At 42.2% G+C, this 18,881-nt stretch overlaps 1 protein-coding gene across 1 annotated transcript in view; it reads left to right on the forward strand.

The window, feature by feature from the left end:
• LOC146810881 (electrogenic sodium bicarbonate cotransporter 1-like) overlaps nt 1-18,881 on the forward strand; it is a 358,834-nt gene that overhangs the window by 326,174 nt on the left and 13,779 nt on the right. Inside the window, exons 19-21 of the mRNA XM_085617923.1 lie at nt 557-730; nt 7,893-8,045; nt 18,677-18,758. Of these exons, the coding sequence (XP_085474049.1) occupies nt 557-730; nt 7,893-8,045; nt 18,677-18,730 (381 nt within the window). The 3' untranslated portion in view covers nt 18,731-18,758. The remainder of the gene's footprint in view (nt 1-556; nt 731-7,892; nt 8,046-18,676; nt 18,759-18,881) is intronic.

The following is an 18,881-nucleotide window of genomic DNA, read 5'->3' on the forward strand; positions in this document are numbered from 1 at the left end:
GGCAGAATCAGTAGGGAACCCACAGGAACTGCTTTCTCAGACTAATCAGATTGTAGCCCGCGTCTCCTATGTACGAGCATATGCCCTTTGGCTCTCGAGCAATCACATTCATCATAACCTCGCACAATTGGGCTCTCATAACATGCACAGCTTAATTTAGCTCTCACTTTTGCTGTACCATCCAATGACCTTCAAATGACCCCCTGTACCTGTCAGCGCTGTAGAATAGCATTGGCGCCCGTGCAACCCGGATAAAAGAGACACCTTTGATTCACAACATCACTAAACCAGAAACAAACAGCCCAGCAGTTGTTACAGATGATATATGTAAAACAACTCCATGGACGAAGACGTTTTAATATAGTCATACGAGACCCATCTGCAATAATGTTTGCATTGAATGAACTCTAAGAAAGGCCCCTGTGCTGCTGCAGTTAATCACGTAAGCAGTCTGTTTTAAAAAGGAAACTTGAAGTTTTACTGCAAAGCAAAATAAAAAGAATAAAAGGTAATTGTGTCAAAATCAAATGTGTAATTTTGATTATTTCCCTTTCAGTTCCTCGACAGACTTAAACTGCTTCTCATGCCAGCAAAACACCAGCCCGACCTGATCTACCTTCGCCATGTGCCCCTCCGCAGAGTCCATCTGTTCACCTTCATTCAGATGGCATGCCTCGCTTTGCTCTGGACACTGAAATCAACAGTAGCTGCAATTATCTTTCCTCTAATGGTAAGCAACGTGTTTTGGGTGTTTCTGGGTAGTTGCATGACCTCAGTTGAGGCACCGAGTGCTGTAGAGCTGCAGTTAGATGGAACAACTCCCACCTGGTCATTACGGACACTGTTTCCCGACCTGGACATTTGTGTGGCAGCCTAACGCATGATGGGAGTTGTAGTCTTGTTTTGCTTTCATTGAACTATTTAGACTTACACAGGTGTCATCAGTGGTTTGCAGGTGAGAAGTTCAGGGATGGGCAGTGGCGTAGCTAGGGGCGTGGCCACCCTGCGGCCATGTTAATGAGAGGGGTGGGGGGTGCTGGCGAGATTTCCTGCGTTTTCCACCCCAGCGGCAAACTGATGTAAGGGAGGTGCTGCCGGCCCCCAAAACTCGTGCTGCCCGGGGTGGACCGCTGCCCCCCCTCTTGCTACGCCACTGGGGATGGGTACAGTGGTGGGAATGGCTTTGGGATAGATAGGTGGTCACCCCAGTGTTAGTGAGTACAGTATTTCATATTGCTCGTGCACTTTACAAATGCAGTCTGGAAAATGCCCTGGTGGCTTGCTAGTGGGGAGACTTGATGCCCCCGGAATACTTTCTCGCACACGGAAACTCATTTCATTTCAATAATCTTTATTCGGATATAAGGATATCCATAAAAGATGCACGTCATAAAACAATCATACAATCAATGAAAAAGTTTGAGTCAATTATACCATAACATATAAAATCAGTAAAATTAAAACCCCTTTATACAAACAGGTTAATGGGATAAAAACGGGACAATCAATTACTGTAAACCTTTATGTGTGAGAATCATACGATAAAAAATATAGAATGTGTCTGTAAGCAGCCAATAGGTCCTACACAATTATCCACTACCTACTTCAATGGACCTCTCCTCTAGTAATTCTTAATTTGACTGCCAGTCTCAGAAAGTGCACAGTGCTAAATAAAACAAAAGGGTCGGTGGACAGTTTAAGAAACAGAAGGGCCACTTTGGCCTGTCTGATTTTGGCTCGTCTTAGGACAGTCTTTAAGAACCGGGACCTTGGGAATGCATAAAAGGGGCAGAGTAGGACGAAATGTAGGGTGTCTTGCGGAGATCTTAGATCGCAGCCGCAGCACCCTTTTGTCCTAACATCGCTTACAAATCCAGCAGGGACTGACAGGATGTGGTGCAAGAGGTTTAACCTAAATCTAGTCATCAGGAATCTATCCTGTCTATTATATATGTTAGACAGGTAGAATTCCATCCCCACAGAGGTTTTTGTGAGCTGATAATCGCTAACACTACTTTTCTGCCCTTCTCTGTCCTCTCTGGCCCTGACTGTATATCGCAGGAAATCTGCCTTTATAAGACCCAGGTCCCTTTTAGCCAATATGGATGGATTATTGAAAAAATGTACATGGCCCAATATGTCTAGTGCGTCCCTAACGTATTTAAGCCAGGGTATTTGCAACCCCTTTTCCCCCCTCATGCAATCCTTCAAAATTTGTCTGCTTAGCAGTGCCTCAGGATTTGTCCAAATTGTGACCCAACAGATTATCGGGTTGAGCTGTACCCTATCACTGAGGTGGGGGATGCCCAGTTCCTCATGAACAATATAGGAGGGGATACATTGGGGCACTTGCAGGAGTCTCCTTAAGAACTTATTTTCTTCCATTTGGATTTTTTGCCCGTCTATAAAGCCCCACACCTCACTCCCATACGGTGTCTTAGCGCAGCAAACCGACCTATATAGCTTTACTATTTCATTAGGCGACCAACGGCCAAGTCTGCTTGCATAGTTTATAATTGACCCTACAGCTCTCGGGTATTGACTGCATTTGTGCCTTACAAGGGGTTTGAAGGTGAGGTCTTTATCAAACATAATTCCCAAATAGTTAAAAAAAATTACCTTCTCCAGTTTGTGGGTGCCTATGGAGAAAGCACAGTTCTTTAGAGGCGTTTTGCCTGCTTCCATGACATAAGACTTTGAAAGGTTGGGAACTAAGTCTAAATCTGCCATAAAGCGTACGAAACCGCTAATGAGGGTCTGCAAGCTCCTTCCTGTACGCGCCAGGAGTACCGCGTCATCTGCATAAAGGAGGACTGGAATGCTTCTCCTCCCAATGCAGGGACAATCGGCCTCCAGATCTCCAAGCGCCTTGTCAAGCCCATTGATATAGAGCGTAAACAAAAAAGGGGCAAGAATGCATCCTTGTCTCACCCCTCCACGACACCTAAAGTCCTCTGTGACTTCCCCCTTCTCACTAAATCTGACCCGTGCCGTGGTGTTTAGATGAAGTGTTCGTAAAATATGGATCAGACCTGGATCAACGCCCAAAACATCCAGGATCTCCCACAGCTTTCTTCTGTTTACGCAGTCGAATGCTGCTGAGAGATCCATAAATGCCAAGTAAACAGTGCCTTCCCTGGCCACAGTATACTTTGCACGGAAACTCACTATTGGGGTTGCTATATTGCTATCTACGCATCTACTGTATTATGTAAGGCTGCATTATGATAGAGCATTATCCACGGCATTAGCAATGCTTAGTTTGAAAACAAAAATATGTACCAGGGCGCAAAATATTTCTCAAGTGGCCACTAATTCTTGCACCACCCTCTGTCCTTACTGGCACTGACAAATTTCAGTACCTACCTGCTAACCATCTACAAATATGCCCGATTTCACTACTTCACAACACCAATAAGTATCTATATACAAAAATACGTTCCTCTTGCAGAAACAGAAAAAAGCGCAGTAGAATCACGTACAAAATGTAAATGCTACGTATTGTATTGTCGTATTTATTAAGCACACCATAACCCGCCATGTTGCTCCTAAGTGTATTTTCGGGCGTGCAGCACGCTACATCCTGGGGTAAAGTGTGGTTAGAAGAGGATGTGCATCCAAAAATGCACTACATGAATACTCATATATCTGCTTTTGCACAAAAGGGGGGCTATTGGAGATGTGGAGCAATCTCTGCACATCCTTGTGACACAACGCTGCACTTGCCTGAAACCTTAATGCACTAACAACACCTTTATGGCGGGAAAGGTGCACTGAGCAGCCACACAAAGGTTCATTGTGGAGTTCTATTGTGTGTGTGTTTCCACTTTACAATTATTGAAAACAAACAATCCCCACTCAATGCAATTCTGAGAATGATTTCCCCCTTAGAATGTCCATCTTGGAAACCTACGGACAGACCTTCTGTCTTCAGATGATTATTAATAAAGCACAACTTACAGGTGCCTGACTTGTCCATATTGATTTAGCGACCATCACTGTAGCTTTACCATGTCATGTCTCCTCTCTCCAGTAATGCACAGGCCTCCTTACTGACTGGATGATTTGTGAACAGATCACTCTATCAGTGCATTTTTCGCAGTTCGGGTATGCCCAGATGTGGGTCATGTGCACTCTCTGTCACTAGAACCAAGATATACTTGGCTGATAAGAGCTAACTTTGGTGAAAGCGGTTCTAAGTTGCTTGTGTTCCGGTTTATAGCCGGCCTGGCAGTTCTGACTCGACTGTTCCCATTTAAGTGGGGGTCAAGACTGACTTACATCAAGTTTCAAGTTTATTTTGTTATGATAAGGAACTCTTTATGAGGTCCACATAAAACAACATATACATACAAAACCAAAAAATACATAATATAATAATCCATCACAATTACTCAAGCTTAATACAGGTCCAAAAAACATTTTAAAAAGTTGTACAGTTTAAAAACAAACATTTCATTAGGTGGATTAATCAAGGCTGCCTTAAATGAAGAGGCAGATAATATGTTGAGTTGTAAGCAAATTGGTCTCAACCATCTACGCCTGCAAGACATCAGTGCAGGACAAACAAACATGACATGATCTAAGTCCTGATCATACAATTGACAGAGATCACAGCATGCCGAATGACCATACCAGCTGGCATGTAGAGCTTTCAGGGGAAGCAAATTATGTCTTACTAAGTACACAAGGCGTCTTACGCCATGAGAGATGTTCCAAGACATATACAATTGAGCTTTTCGCAGGGTATAAGAATCAATAACAGGTGAACCACCTTTTTTCGCTAAACAGAAGTCTCTATCCTGACGAAACCCCAATTCCCAAGAGGCTGATTTCAGAACAGTTTTTAATTGATGAGAGGATAATAAAAATAAAGTCCCCTCATCCAATTTTAATTGCAGCACGGCAAATCTGAAGTTTTTTACAATCAGGGAGAAATCATTAAAAGATCCTAATAATTCATTTTTTATAAGATCTCTTAGGGTATTAGGTTCACCTTTAGATAAAGCTACTACCCAACGTATTATACTTGCCAGACCTTGAACCCAACTGCTACGTAAACCCAATTCCTGTCTCAAGGAAGCAGTCGAATTTGCTGTACCTACAGACATTAAACTGCGTAAAATTTTCCCTTCCGCAGAGTTTAAAAAATTCCACTTTTTTACATCAATTAACTCAATTCCGTACAACAGGGAGGCCGGAACTTTCGCTCTGAAAACATCTAAAAGAATAGAAAAATGCCTTCTACCTGTGGCTTTATACAGGGAAATTAAACTCTTTCCCTGAGAAATAGCCTTCCGGGAGTTATTATCAATGTGTAATTTGTCACTTAAATTAGAAGTGACAATTTTACCTAGGAAGGTGTAAAATTTCACACATTCCAGTTTTTTCCCCCCCACAACCCATGGATAATTAAGGCATTTAGGCTTCTTTCTACCGGAAAAGCAAATCACCTTGCTTTTTGCCGTATTTATTGATAAGAAATGACTTTCCGCAAATTCAAAGAGTGCTTGCAGCCGATTGTTCAGGCCCCTTGGGGTGAGATCCAAAATCAAGATGTCGTCTGCATACATAAGGCATGCAATTGGAACACCACCCAAGGAAGGGGCAATACCGGCGCAAGCAGAAAGTGTGACGGGTAAATCAACTGTATATAAAGAAAATAACAATGGAGCCAAAAGGCAACCTTGCTTCAACCCGTTGGAAGTGGGAATTAATTTAGATACACCACGTTCACCTCCAAGTAGAACTCTGCACCAGGTGTCAGAGTAAAGGGCACGAATTAACTTGATCAGGGATGGGGGCATACCTAAGTTAAATAACTTTCTCCACAGCAAAATTCTATCTACTTTATCAAAAGCGGTGGAGAAGTCAATAAAGGCGCCATATACCTGACCACCACGGATTTTCACATATTTTTCAGTAATAACTTGCAATGCAGTCAGGTTATCTAAAGTTCCATGATTTTGTCTGAAACCTGTTTGCTCCATGGGAAGAATTTCATGTTCAGATACCCATTGATTCATTAGGATAAGCACACATTTTGCGAAAACCTTACCAATGGCATCAAGCAAGGCGATTTGTCGGTAATTTTGCGGTAGATCTCTTGGCCCTTTCTTATATAAAGGGACAATAATACTTCCTTTCCAGGAGGGGGGGACTTTTCCACTAGAAAAACAAAATTTAAACACTGGAAAGAGTATTTTACTCCAAAGTTCACTCTGGTGTTTTAATACTGAAATAGGGATTTTATCAGGACCCATCGCACCAGAGGAACGCATATTTTTAATTGCATACTCAATTTCCCTTTCCGTTGGACAGTCAAGTATATGTGAGACATTTTCCGATTCAGCATTAAAAACTTGAGAATTATTGTTACTGTACAACTTCTCGATATAATGAACCCACACCTGTTCCTCAATGGCAATAGGCGTAGGACTGGCTCTGGTACCACAACCTTTGCCAATTAAGGACCAGAAAGTCTTGGGTTGGCCATTATACGAAGCTTCCCTCAGTTGAATCCAGAGGGCATCTTCCTTAAAACGTTTTAAACGGGCCTTAAGTCTAACTCTTCTTCTCTTTAAGATAAACAATTTAGACTTAGCTTCTTGGGTAAAGGATAAAAATTGTCCCCTTACCACTTTGTTTATTTCTCTATTTATAGCACGTAGAGGATAAGGGACTGCGAAGAATTGTTTCACACCTGGTTTCTTTTTTGCACTAGCAGTTACAGAATCTAAAAAATTAATAAAACTCAACAACTCTCTCCCTTCCCAGTGGGGTAAATTCTCAATAGCAAAATACAAAAGAGGCACCACATTTTCAACAGTACAAGTGTTCCAAAAACATTTCCCAGAACTGGAATCAAAATTCACAAAATCTGTATCCAGACTGACTTACATATGGCTGGGTCCAAACTGAGGTGGCATGATGTGCAAAATAACAATGGACTGGGATGTGGCCCGAGTACTTACCAGTGGCTGAGATTCATTCAAGCATTCCATCTATCACGTTGTTGTGTACTTTAATGTGTCGCCCTTAGTGGGACATGTATGCCCAGACGTGAGTCCCATGCACACTGATTCACTGGAACCAAACTATACCTGGCAGATGAGTCCTAACAAGGGTAAAATCGATCATAGGTTGCTTGTATTCCGTTTCGGGAAAGACTTGGTTCGGGCTGGACTGTTCCCATTGGAGCAGGGTCAAGACTGATTTGCATATGGCAGGGTCAAACTGAGGTGGCATGGTGTGCAAAATAATATGATGAACTGGGATGCAGTATTTACCAATGGCTGAGATTAGTTCATGTATTCTATCCATCACTTTGTTGTATACTTCAATGTGTCACCCTAAATGGGACAAGTATGCTCAGACATGGGCCCCATGTACACTGAGTCACTGGAACCAAGCTATACCTAGCTGGTGAGTCTTAACTTGGGTGGAATTGTTGCTAAATTGCTTGTATTTTATTTAAAGGGGGACCTGGCCTGGCTGTTCAAGCTAAACTGTTTCCTTTGGAGCTGGGTCAAGACTCATTTGCATATGGATGAGTCCAAACTGAGGTGGCATGGTGTGCAAGATAACGATTAACTGGAATGCAGCCCAACTGTTTACCTGAGGCTGAGATGGATTCAAGCATCGTATCCATCACCTTTTGTGTACTGTAGAGATTCTAGAATCTGGTCAAGTCAATTGTCGCTGCTTTGTATTTAAATGATTTCTATTCACATGCTCCTCTTATATCTAGGAGGCCTCTTTAAGCCATGTGTTGGGAATCTAGGCTTTATAAATGTTTGCCTATTAGGGAATATTACAAAAAATTGAAATAATTACATTAATTTGCTCAATATCCATCCTAATATGCTGATTTGTTGTTCTTGTGCCAACAGTTGCTGGCTTTAGTTGGAATACGGAAAGCAATAGAATGCATTTTCTCTCTCCATGACCTGAGCTGGCTGGACGATCTCATGCCTGAAAAGGAGAAAAAGGAAGAAGAGGATCAGCCCATGAAGCATGAACCAGATTCAATGGATATTGAAGATGTAAGTATTATGTTTGCAAATTATGGATATATGTTGTAATGATATTTCTCCTGTCGACTTTGTAACTTTTATATTTCTCTGCGACTGCTTAATTTGTAAAACAATAAGTGTATGGGCCCAAACTTTTTCTTAGGAATCCACAGCTTAAATGCTGATATTTCTGAAAACCAAGGCATCCTAATCTTAATCCTACCTCAAGCCTCTTTCTTCCACTACTACACTCTAAAGTAATTCTGTCTTAGTTTTTTTAGCATTTCTCAAATATGTTTTTGATGTTCTTGTAAAGTCTAAGAAAAAAACGGATATCATCAAGATAAATTACCACAAATGTTTAAAGGATGTCTCTATAAATATATCATGTGCGAAATGCTGGATGGCAACAGGGGTGCCACAGAGGCTAAGCTGCACCACTAAATGCTGGTAATGGCTATATTTAGTATTGAATGCTGTCTTCCACTCCTATCCTTCTCGGATATGGACTAAATTGTAAGCTCCTTTGAGATTTATTTTAGAGAAGGCTTTGGCTGTTTTTACTTGGTCTAGAAATACAGAGATGAGGGGGATGGGATATTTATTGAAGATGGTAATCACATTCAACTCCCTATGGTCTATACATGGTACATATTCACCCATGTGGAATCTGAACCCCAGGTTGCAGGTCAATACAACAGGCATTCACCCAATGAGGGGGTAAAGTGCCAGCTCCCTTCTTGCCGAACACATCTCTGATGTCTTGATATAGACGAAGTGTATGTAGATCTTCTTACTGTTCATGCAGAGTGAAACAGGTCAGGCCTTAGCCATCATCTCTGGTTGTAGTATTCCAAACTCAGGATGATATATTTGTCTTGCCAGCTGGTCTCTGGATTGTGCAATCTCACCCACGTGGTTCCTAATACAATGGGAACATAGGCGCTTAAATTACATCCAGAGTTAAGGATTCTATAAGCCATTCTCCATGGCCATCAGTAAAGGTTCACTTACCCACTGAACATCTTCGGAGACCACAGGTGTTCCATCTATTTCAAGTACAGCATCTGCTAGAGTCTTTTGAAATAGTTGAATTTCATGTTTTTCACGAATCCCCTCATCAGCAAAGCAGCATCATGCTCCATAGAAGGAAAAGCAAGGGCTCCAGCCTTGTCTGTAACCGTACCATGAAATGTGAAGGAATGTGTCTGTAATCACTGGCAACAGTAAAATTGGGAGGGTATTAAAGGTAGAATTTGTAGTACAAAAATTATGATTAGTTATTGATATCCTGGTTTGAAATATTTTAAGGGAATTTTTCTCACAGTGTATCCGTCCATCTTCTGAAACCATATGACCATCGGCGCAACCATGAACGCACAGCTGTTGCACATGGACAGGGGGTTACTGTTCCTCCCTGATCAACCTTCACACAGCGACTGAAAGGAGAGACCTCTATCTTTCCTTGTTGTCTTCATACAAAATGGTACATTGTTTGGCTTGGTTCTGGATTCAGTAGCACTATTACCCCATGGGATGGTGTCATGTAATTGAATGGATCTTCTGACTATGGTGACACTATCATGATCGATTCCCAGACCACCTTTTTCCATACTCCCTCTGTTGTGGTATGATTTCATCTGGACTGTTTGAATACATCACACATATTTTGCTGGGTAACTAGGTAGTGGCTAATGCTGCCACAGAGGGTGGTCAAATTTGAAGAACATATTGCTGAATATATGCAAAAAAAGCGTATTGTTTATTATTTATTGTAACATTTCTAAAGCGCATGGTTACGCCCACCGGCGTGTCCCCGCGCTGAAGCAGACTCGCTAATTGGAGACGACTCTAGGCACCTCACAACAAATTTACCAACTAATACATTCCTGTGGCTCTCCTTTACTTTAGTACGCAGAGGAAAATAACCATGTTTTTAGCTTCTTCCTAAATTTACCTTCGCATGATTCCATCCTAATAGTTTCCGGGAGCCCGTTCCAATATTTTGCCGCAATATAACTGAAGGACCTTGGCCCCATTCTTGCACTCCGAGCTCAAGGAACCTTCACTAGCAACCTTCCTGTTGATCGCAGATTGCGGCCTGGGATATATTGAGAGATTAGAGGATGCAGGTAGCGTGGTCCTTTTTTAGCAAGTATTTTATGGCAGTAGCACATAATCATTGACTTAAAAAGGACCCTTTCCTCCACCGGCAACCAATGCAAATCTTTCAGTGCTTTCCTTGTGGAAGCTCTTCTAGGGAGACTCAAAATAAGCCGTGCAGCCGCATTTTGCACCACCTGTAATTTGGCTAGCCCCCTTTGAGTGTTGCTGGTCTCTGTGTCCTTTCCTGCTCTGACTTCTGGTTAGAGCATTTAATACCCATTAAACAAAAATTACAAAATAATATTTTAATACTATTCCAGGTTCTGACTACACTGGACTTCCTTGTTAACCATTTGTAAACACGGACCACTACCACAAACCCTGTACTCTCCTTACATATAAAATCATATGCTTTCCCACTTCTCTTAAATTGACAGCTGCTTGTTTCTAGGTCTCGCCTACGCAGCGCGCATGCGTTGCGTAGGCAAAAAGACCTTTAGCGATCGCTTCGGCTTTTCAGCCAAAAAGGTGCACGCGTTCCATTGCCTTCAATGGCAATGCGTGCACGTCTGGAGATTCACTTGCGGGAGCGCGCGGCGCCATATGGTAGCAATTATCGCTCCCGAAAGTGAATCGCGCAGGCCCACCCCCCCCACCCCCCCCCCCGCCCCCCCAGTTCAGTGTGGATGATGTGTTTAGGGCCCAACTGGTTTTGGCTGAGCTGTCTTTTTGTTTACGTTTGATGTTGACTGAACAGAGGCCCGATTACATCCTGCCTCATAGCCTGCCCTAATTTACATCAATTCCACATGCTTAAAAATCATTACATTGCACGTTTTATATAGTACTTGTATATTCTTGTAATTCTTAGCCTCTTAGGACTTTTTGGGGTCTCGGTGTAAAACTATCATCTGCGAGTTGAAGTTTGTTGCAGTGAACAGCATATTGGGTCTGGCGTCAGCCAACACCTTTTGTTTTTACTAAAGTGATATATAGAAGGTACTTGCATCTAGAGGCTTTGAGCGAGCCCTCTGCCTTTATTAGTTGGTTTGGTTTTGTCATTTGTCTATTTTCTCTGCTCGTTATAGCATATGGATTCTTCAGCCATTGCTAACTTCAGTGTGAGTGATGGCTTCTACTCTTTCAAAAGGACATTTGCACACCAAGTAGTTCCCTTAATGCCAGCCAGAGGCTACTATGGCAGTGTGTACTTTTTGTGACAAAAAGCTTATTTTTGCCTTAAGCAATATTTTTTAACTGTATTTAAAAAAAAAAAAGTTTTACAAAAGCCATGCTAAAACAGACAACGCCAGACCTATTGGCTTTGCCTGTGCTTGTTTTTAGATATTTGTTATTAGATATTTTCCCTCGAAGTTGACATACATTTTGTTCTTTGTAAAACGCAAACTACCAGAAAAATAAATGCAAGACGTCTCTGTAGGTGAGCAAGAACTTTCATCAGACCTGGAGGTGCAATCAAAAGCAAATATTGTTTCATTTAGTCACAAATATATTAAAACTCTGCAGATGAATCAGGCATGTTTTACCATTAATACATTTTGCACAAAAAGTGGCAGCAGATTTAAATTTGCGCTGTTAATTTGTTCCCCAATAACACAAGTAGATGACAAAGAAATGTAATTTCCTTTTTTTTTCTGCCCACCAGTATTTGCACACACAATATTTGTGCTTCATAGTGAGAATTGTTTGAAGTCCCACAGCCGTAGTAGGTGATGGGCAGCCTCTAAAGACGGAGGATTAACTCCAGGAGCAGCAGTTACTCGTGTTCCCAGTTATACCTGCGAGTGGGTCAAAGGTTATCAACATTTGACATGCGTTGGTAACTATCCAGCCAGGCTTTGTCTTGCATTTCTATGTGTAGGAAAGCATCGGTATTTGAAGCATTTCTTTCCTCCCCTGCGGCTGCTTCCTTGTGTAGGACCCGCGGGCAGCGATCCATATTATCTATACATTCAGACTCCCAGATGAGCCGTCTCTCAGCCCCAGCCCCAAGTGTCGGGGCTCGCAGGCCGTAAGCGTGGATTGTAATTACACTCGAAGCTGCAGCGCCCAGACAGCTCCTGCGAACGTGACTGTGGATCCCGGTTTCATTTACATTTGTTATTGCCTGCGCCACTGCAATTATGCGGCAAGGGAGGGCCAAATTACGTGGCATGGGTGAGTAAATTATGCGACACGAAAAGCAAATTATGTGGCATAATGTGACACATTTTGTGATAGTATTACTTCATTATTAGGTCATTTTAAAACTTGTTGATATTGTCTGGGCATTGGTTGCACCTCATTAGTATCAGCTCAAAACCGAAATATAGCAACAAGCAACACAAATGGAACTAGTCGACCTTTGGAAAGAGCCTTCAACTGCGCGACAATGCAGTTCAATACATTTTTAGTATCTTTGAAACCGTTTGAGCCATTTTTTTGGTTAAAATCTGCAGATTGTGACAGATGATGGATTATGTGGCAAATGCGGCAAATTTATAATTATGCGCAAATCGCCGTGGCAGCACATCACATAATTCCAGTGGCCTTGGTTATGCTTGGTTGCAACAGTTAAGAGGATAAAGAACTAACTAGGGGGCATATCATCAAAGCCAGGCGCTTAAATTATCGCTGCTTTAGCATCCGTTTTCGGACGGAAAGCAGCGATACTTTTATCGCCTTATCAGCAAGGTCACGCTATCGCGTGAATCCTTGCCTTGTCGCCCTTTCCCCCAACACCCATCTTTGCATCTCCAATGAGATGCCACACGCTAACCTGCGCAGCGACAAGAAAAGTAGCGATAACCTCGGTTATCGCTACTTTCCTTGCGCCTCTTTTTCAACAGACTTAGCCATGATATCCTATTGAAGGTGGCTATCATGGCTAAGTCTGCCTTGCCCTATCATCAAGCTTTCGCCAAACGTTGTGCGATTATCGCTGGATTTCCAGCGATAATCGCACAGTTGGCAGCTTGCGCGTTGAATTTTATTGCTTTGGAGATAAGCGTTGCTGTTAGAACGCTTTCTCCGCGATAAAATTCAGCGTTGGCCGGCGATAATTATCCTCGCGCTAAGAGCGCAGAGCGATAATTATCGCCTGGCCTTGATGATATGCCCCCATGTTTGCATCACTACATGCAGTGGCAGTGGGGCCTTTCGTTGTGGAACATGGTTGCTCAGTTGCAGTTTTGGTTACTACTTCCAGGCCTCAGTGGACTATCTTCCCCCCTGTCCACTGGTCCCTAACTGCTGTAAGAAACTCTAGAGCATTTAAGCCTGAAAGCCTTTGGCCACATTTTGGTTTGTAGCGCTAAAAACATTCTTTAACACACATCCATTCCTCTATGTGACCTGTAGGGCCACGTTTGAGAGTCCTGTAACTTTTGGAGCTCTTTTGCCCTGTACGCTTTGTAGCACTGCTTGAAAGTCACCCCAAAGTCCTGTAGAGCTCGATCCAACATTCGCGACTGAGCCATCACTTCTAGGGTGCAAGATACGCCTGGAAACTTGGCAGAACAAAGTGTGTCATTAGTTTATCACCTCCCAGCCCTAAGATGTGATTATCCCGACAGGCATATTTCTCATGGACATGAGTGGAAGTTCTCTGTACCCGAAAAATAACCTGTCTCTAAATTCCCACTACCCTTATAATCCACATTTATCGTCTGTGCTGTATAGCAAACATGCAGGCCAGTGCTTGCTGCATTTTAGTTACTTGCCCTCCCCCTCCCACGCCCCCCACACACCCAAATAGCAGTTTAAGTATCGATGAAGTCCTGTGTGTAAATGATGCCCAGTTCATCATCCTTCTGGGAGGCTGTTACTTTTGATAGCTTGGAGAAGTTTTGAGTGTACATTATTATGGCTATTTTGCTAGTCCAGCACCCAGCAGCGGTCCGTGGAGGGAGTTCCGTGGGGCTGAAAGGCGGGGTGGGGCGGGGGAGGGGCAGAGTGGGGGGTACTAAACACCGGAATATGGATAATTGGAGGTAAGTAAACCATGAAATAAATAAAACTAATTCGTAGCGTGCCCTGCATCACAAAATGTGGTGCAGCGCGTGCTACGAAATTAGTTTTATTTATTTAATTGTTTACTTACCTCCAATTATCCATGTTCCGGTGTTTAGTAGCCCCCACCCTGCCCCTCCCCCGCCCCGCCTTTCCGCCCCACGGAACTCCCTCCACGGACCGCTGCTGCCAGCACCCATGTCTTTAACTGTAGGACGGCCATTGTGCCTGCCCTATATATCAATCCCTGGCCAGTAAGAAAAAAACTGTGAATGTGCGTCTTCCACCAGACGAAGATGTAGACTTTGGCACAGTCAATTATGGGCCCTGGGTACTCGGGCAAAGAATGCTTAACTAGTAATCTATTGGGGTCTATGTGGAAATTCAGAGATAATGGAGTACTAGCTCCAGACTGTGCGTAGTTGGAATCTCGAGGCACTAGATACACGAAGGTGATGCTCCGCAAAATACTTCTCTTTCCAGTGTTCAGTTAGGTGACCGAGGTTTAACAGCTCCCCTCGGGAGAGAGTTTTGTCTGCTGAACGGAGAACAATATTAGTGCATAGCAATGTGGAATCAGTGGTGGATGGATGTGCACAACCAGTGTCTATAAAGATGCCTTGAAGCCTGACCAGTGGTTCTTTCTCGTCCCAGTTAAGAATATTCAAAGGTTGGCAGACCTGTCTGCACCTACTGACAAAAGTATGATCATGAAACGGAGGCTCACCTTGTTCCAGCTTGTTGGAGCATGCACAGCTAAGGCTCTTAAGGTAGCAGCCAGCATGGCAGGTGTTGAAGTCCTTAACTGCTCTCACACAGGCCTTCTGCTACTTTTCCAGCACGGTTTTGGTTACTACTTAAGTTGTCCACATTGCTACATTGTAGAGCTACAAACTAGCATCCTGTCAAACGACTGTTGTTTATCGCAAGCTAGTCATTGATCCGAATGACCTTTTGAAAGCATGTTCGAAATATTTTAGTAAACAAATTAATAAACATTTTAGTGATATTCTTTAGTAGCAATTGAGTAGCTTTTAGTAATAAGCATTTCACTGTAAGGTCAAGTCAGTATAACACAAAAGACTCTGAAGAAGAAGTTCTTGTGATGTAGTCTGCATTGTTGAGAAAGATATATCAATTAGAGACAACCATTGTCTATTCATTTGAAGGGATCATATTTTAAGGTGTTGTGGGGCAGGTGATCGGGAGAGGCGATGCCACATTTTAAAAATTGTTCGAAAGTTGTGGTTTACAAAACATGCATAAAAAAGAATTACAGTGTATACATATCCAAAGCAGTCCCACTGTTGCCCACATCCTGAGTGGCCCTGCAAATGAGCTGTTAGTTCCTCAACCCGAGTAGACTATTATTCTAGGTACAGGTAACTTGAGGGATTGAGAGTTGGATACCTAGGGAGTTATTCACAAGGCAGTGGCGGAGAGAGGCATTAGCCTTCTTGGCTTAACGGCTATCTCCGCCACTACGGAAAGGCAAGGCTGCACCAACTTTAACAACTTAGCGCCAACACAGGCACCCTTGAACCAGAGAGCAGGGGTGTCTGTGTGCAGGGGAGGATTGTTTATGCATAGGAAGGTGTCCCTTCCTGCACATAAACTATCCTAAATGCAATTTTCTCACTTTCATGTGTGCTGCTTTATGCAGCACACATGAAAGTGATAGATTGGCAGTTTAAAACAAACACTGGCATAGCCAAAGGTCTCGCTTTTGGGACCTTATAAGTATTTAGGTATGCAGCACAATATCCTTAGTGCAACAACACCAACTGTTGCATTGCTAAACACTTATAGGGTCCCAAAGGCGAGGCCTATTTGCTATGCCAATGCTTGTTCCATTCTGTAGTTGCATTCCATTGCTCAAACAAAAGAAACCTAATCCCCATCTGTTCTTTTTATTCTGCTCTCTCATGTCTTCTTTTTAGCCTACCACTCGTTTCCTATAGCAGTTTCTGTCCCTGCAGTCCAAGCTGTTATACATCCGATAAACACATAAACAAAAATCCTGACTCTCAAACGTTTGTCCACTAAAAATAGCATTAACTCCACATCCTGTAGATTTCACTATACACAGTTTAACTATCTACATATGACCTACCGTACCACATACAGACTTAACACAATGCAGGGAACAGCATATAACAACTGTACTAGATGCAACAAACTGGCTACTGACTTTATACATAGGACTTGGTCCTGTCCCAAGATGACCTGTTTCTGGCAGGGGGTGACGACAGACCCGGTGAGAACTCCTAAAGCTGGAAGTGTGCTTTCTGGGACTGTCCTCTACCTTGAAAGCAAAGGTAGCAGGGGCTATATTGTTGGGATTAGCCATAGTTCTAGGCGGACTCTTGCAATCTTGCACTGGCAATCACCCAAAGGGTCCTTCCATTGTAGGTGAAAGAGGGAGGTCGAGCTTTGGGTGCTAGCAGAGGAATAAGCCCTGGGGGACGAGGAAAGATGAGGTCTGAAATGCTGACCTCTCGCAGATGACTGGGAAACTGTCCAGGCAGCTTTTGTGGGGTGGTAGAGAGAGGAAAGAAAGGCCTGTAGCTCACTGCCCAGGGACATGGTGGGTCTGACAACAGACACTATTGGCCTTACAACCATGGTCGGAGTTTATGCACTGGACAACCTATGGATATATGCCCATGGTTGAATTAATGTTTTAGCTGAACTGTTACAGAATGATACTCTTTTGACTACTAGTCATATTTGATTCAAATGCATATAATGCTTGGAAATGCTTGTAATGTTCTACCTAAGCTTCTGTGCAGAGATTCAAATGCCAATAAACACTGTTAAAAAAAAATCTCCACATCCTGATTAAAACTTCTAGAACATCACATTACACTTACAAATCTGTAAAATCTGCCAGTAATCTAGGTTTCCCGCTGTTGTGTTTTTAGTATTGGGGTGGGAAAGCATGGGTGCCATGTGGCGCAAAATACAAATGTAAGGCACACATTTGTAAATGTGTGGGAATTCAAAAGCATTTTACATGGCCATTACCAACATGGAAACAGCAGATACATTTGTGTGTATTCAGAAGCCATTTTCCAACAAGTTCCCACCATGGAAGAAAATGAGACTTACTCCTGCAAGGAGTAGGGGTAAACTTCCTTTCATGGTGGAAAGAGAAGAAGCCCACAAAATGATTTATGTCCAGGTAAAGGGTGTTCTGTATGGGAAACAAGTTTTCCCATTTGTGAACACATGTGAAATGTAGCAGGTTCATTTGCCCTTGTGCAATAGTTCTTCTTAGGTGAGAATATACTTATGTATGTATGTAATATGAGAAGTGGGATTCAGAAATGTTTGTCATAGGAACACCGGGAAACTTGCAACTGTTGCAGGTCTGCAAGTAGTAAAACTGCATTCATACAAGAGTGCGACCCTGTGTGTGCAAATTTACATCTGGCCTTTGAGAATCAAGTCCTTGAAGTGATGCTGGAATTAACAGTAGTCGTAAATTCCTAGGGCTATTCATAAGGATGTTTGTGACTCCCTACAAGGTCAGAAATGTACTTCAAATTTAGCAGGAGATCAATGGGAGAAATCTTTGCACATTTTGAAACAGTACTTTTTAAATTGAGCCCTTCTTATCAGCGCTCTTCAATTACACTGACTTGATTTTTTTAAATTGCCTGAACAATTGTTTTTATGAAATTTAAATAACAAAGTAAGCATTAAAAGAATCATAGAGACTTTCAGAGTCCAACCCTAATAAGGATATTCGAATCGCAGACCTAGCAAATTCTCACTCCCGTAGTGTATTGAGTAAAGCCAGATCCTGCAATATTGATGGTCAATAACAAAGTATGAGCGATGTAGAAACTACATTGTTTACATTGTGTTCCACTTCTCTTGCATACGAAAGAACGATTCAGCTATGTTATCTTCTACCTTCCACTGTGCAGCAATATCTAGGCCCTCAGATTTATCTCCACCCAGTTAAATCTGAAGTTAATACTGTAAAAAGGCAATAGCACTACTGGTGGAAATTACCTGCAATCTTGATTTTTTTTCATCATTCTATGTTCATTATCAGTGGCACTGTAAACCACTGTACACAGCAGCTGATTCTGGGGCTGAGATTTGAAAGCTGACCGTGTGCAATTTCACATAAAGTAACCTTCTCTTTAAATAGTGGAAATAAATCTGTTAGATATAGTTTAGTACCACCCAGAAGTACTTAAGACGATATCCACATATTTAGGACTCTAAATCTAAGAGAAGTATTTACAAACAGAAAGGGAAATAAATAACATGTAACTGTACTTTAAGAATGCTACCAGGCTACAGTCCAGAGCAACAGTGGATTATCCAACATCCCAATAACTGTGATGGCTGCACAGAATACTTTCACAAGAACACCTTGTCATCTCAAAATCAGCCCACTGTTTCAAGTTGTGGAAAATATATTTTCTAAATACCTTTAGTAACTAAAGCAAAAAATGGAAAAATATATGTGGCATAATTCAAATATTTTTGTCCTGCTGACATTGTTGTATGCTTTTTATTTTTAGTCCGAATTGTTATACCAAGAAAAAGCACCTGAAATCAATATTTCTGTGAATTAACTGGTATTTATGGCATTTGCAACATAAGGTGAGCACAGTTATTTGTATCATTTCACTTAACACTTACAAATGTATTCCCACAAAACAAGAGAGTTACTTTATCAGTTTGTCTGATTTTGTTACTTTTTCCCTTACGTGCATGAACAGAAGC

The sequence above is a fragment of the Triturus cristatus genome, chromosome 7 (genome assembly GCF_964204655.1).
Source record: "Triturus cristatus chromosome 7, aTriCri1.1, whole genome shotgun sequence".
Classification (NCBI taxonomy): domain Eukaryota; kingdom Metazoa; phylum Chordata; class Amphibia; order Caudata; family Salamandridae; genus Triturus; species Triturus cristatus.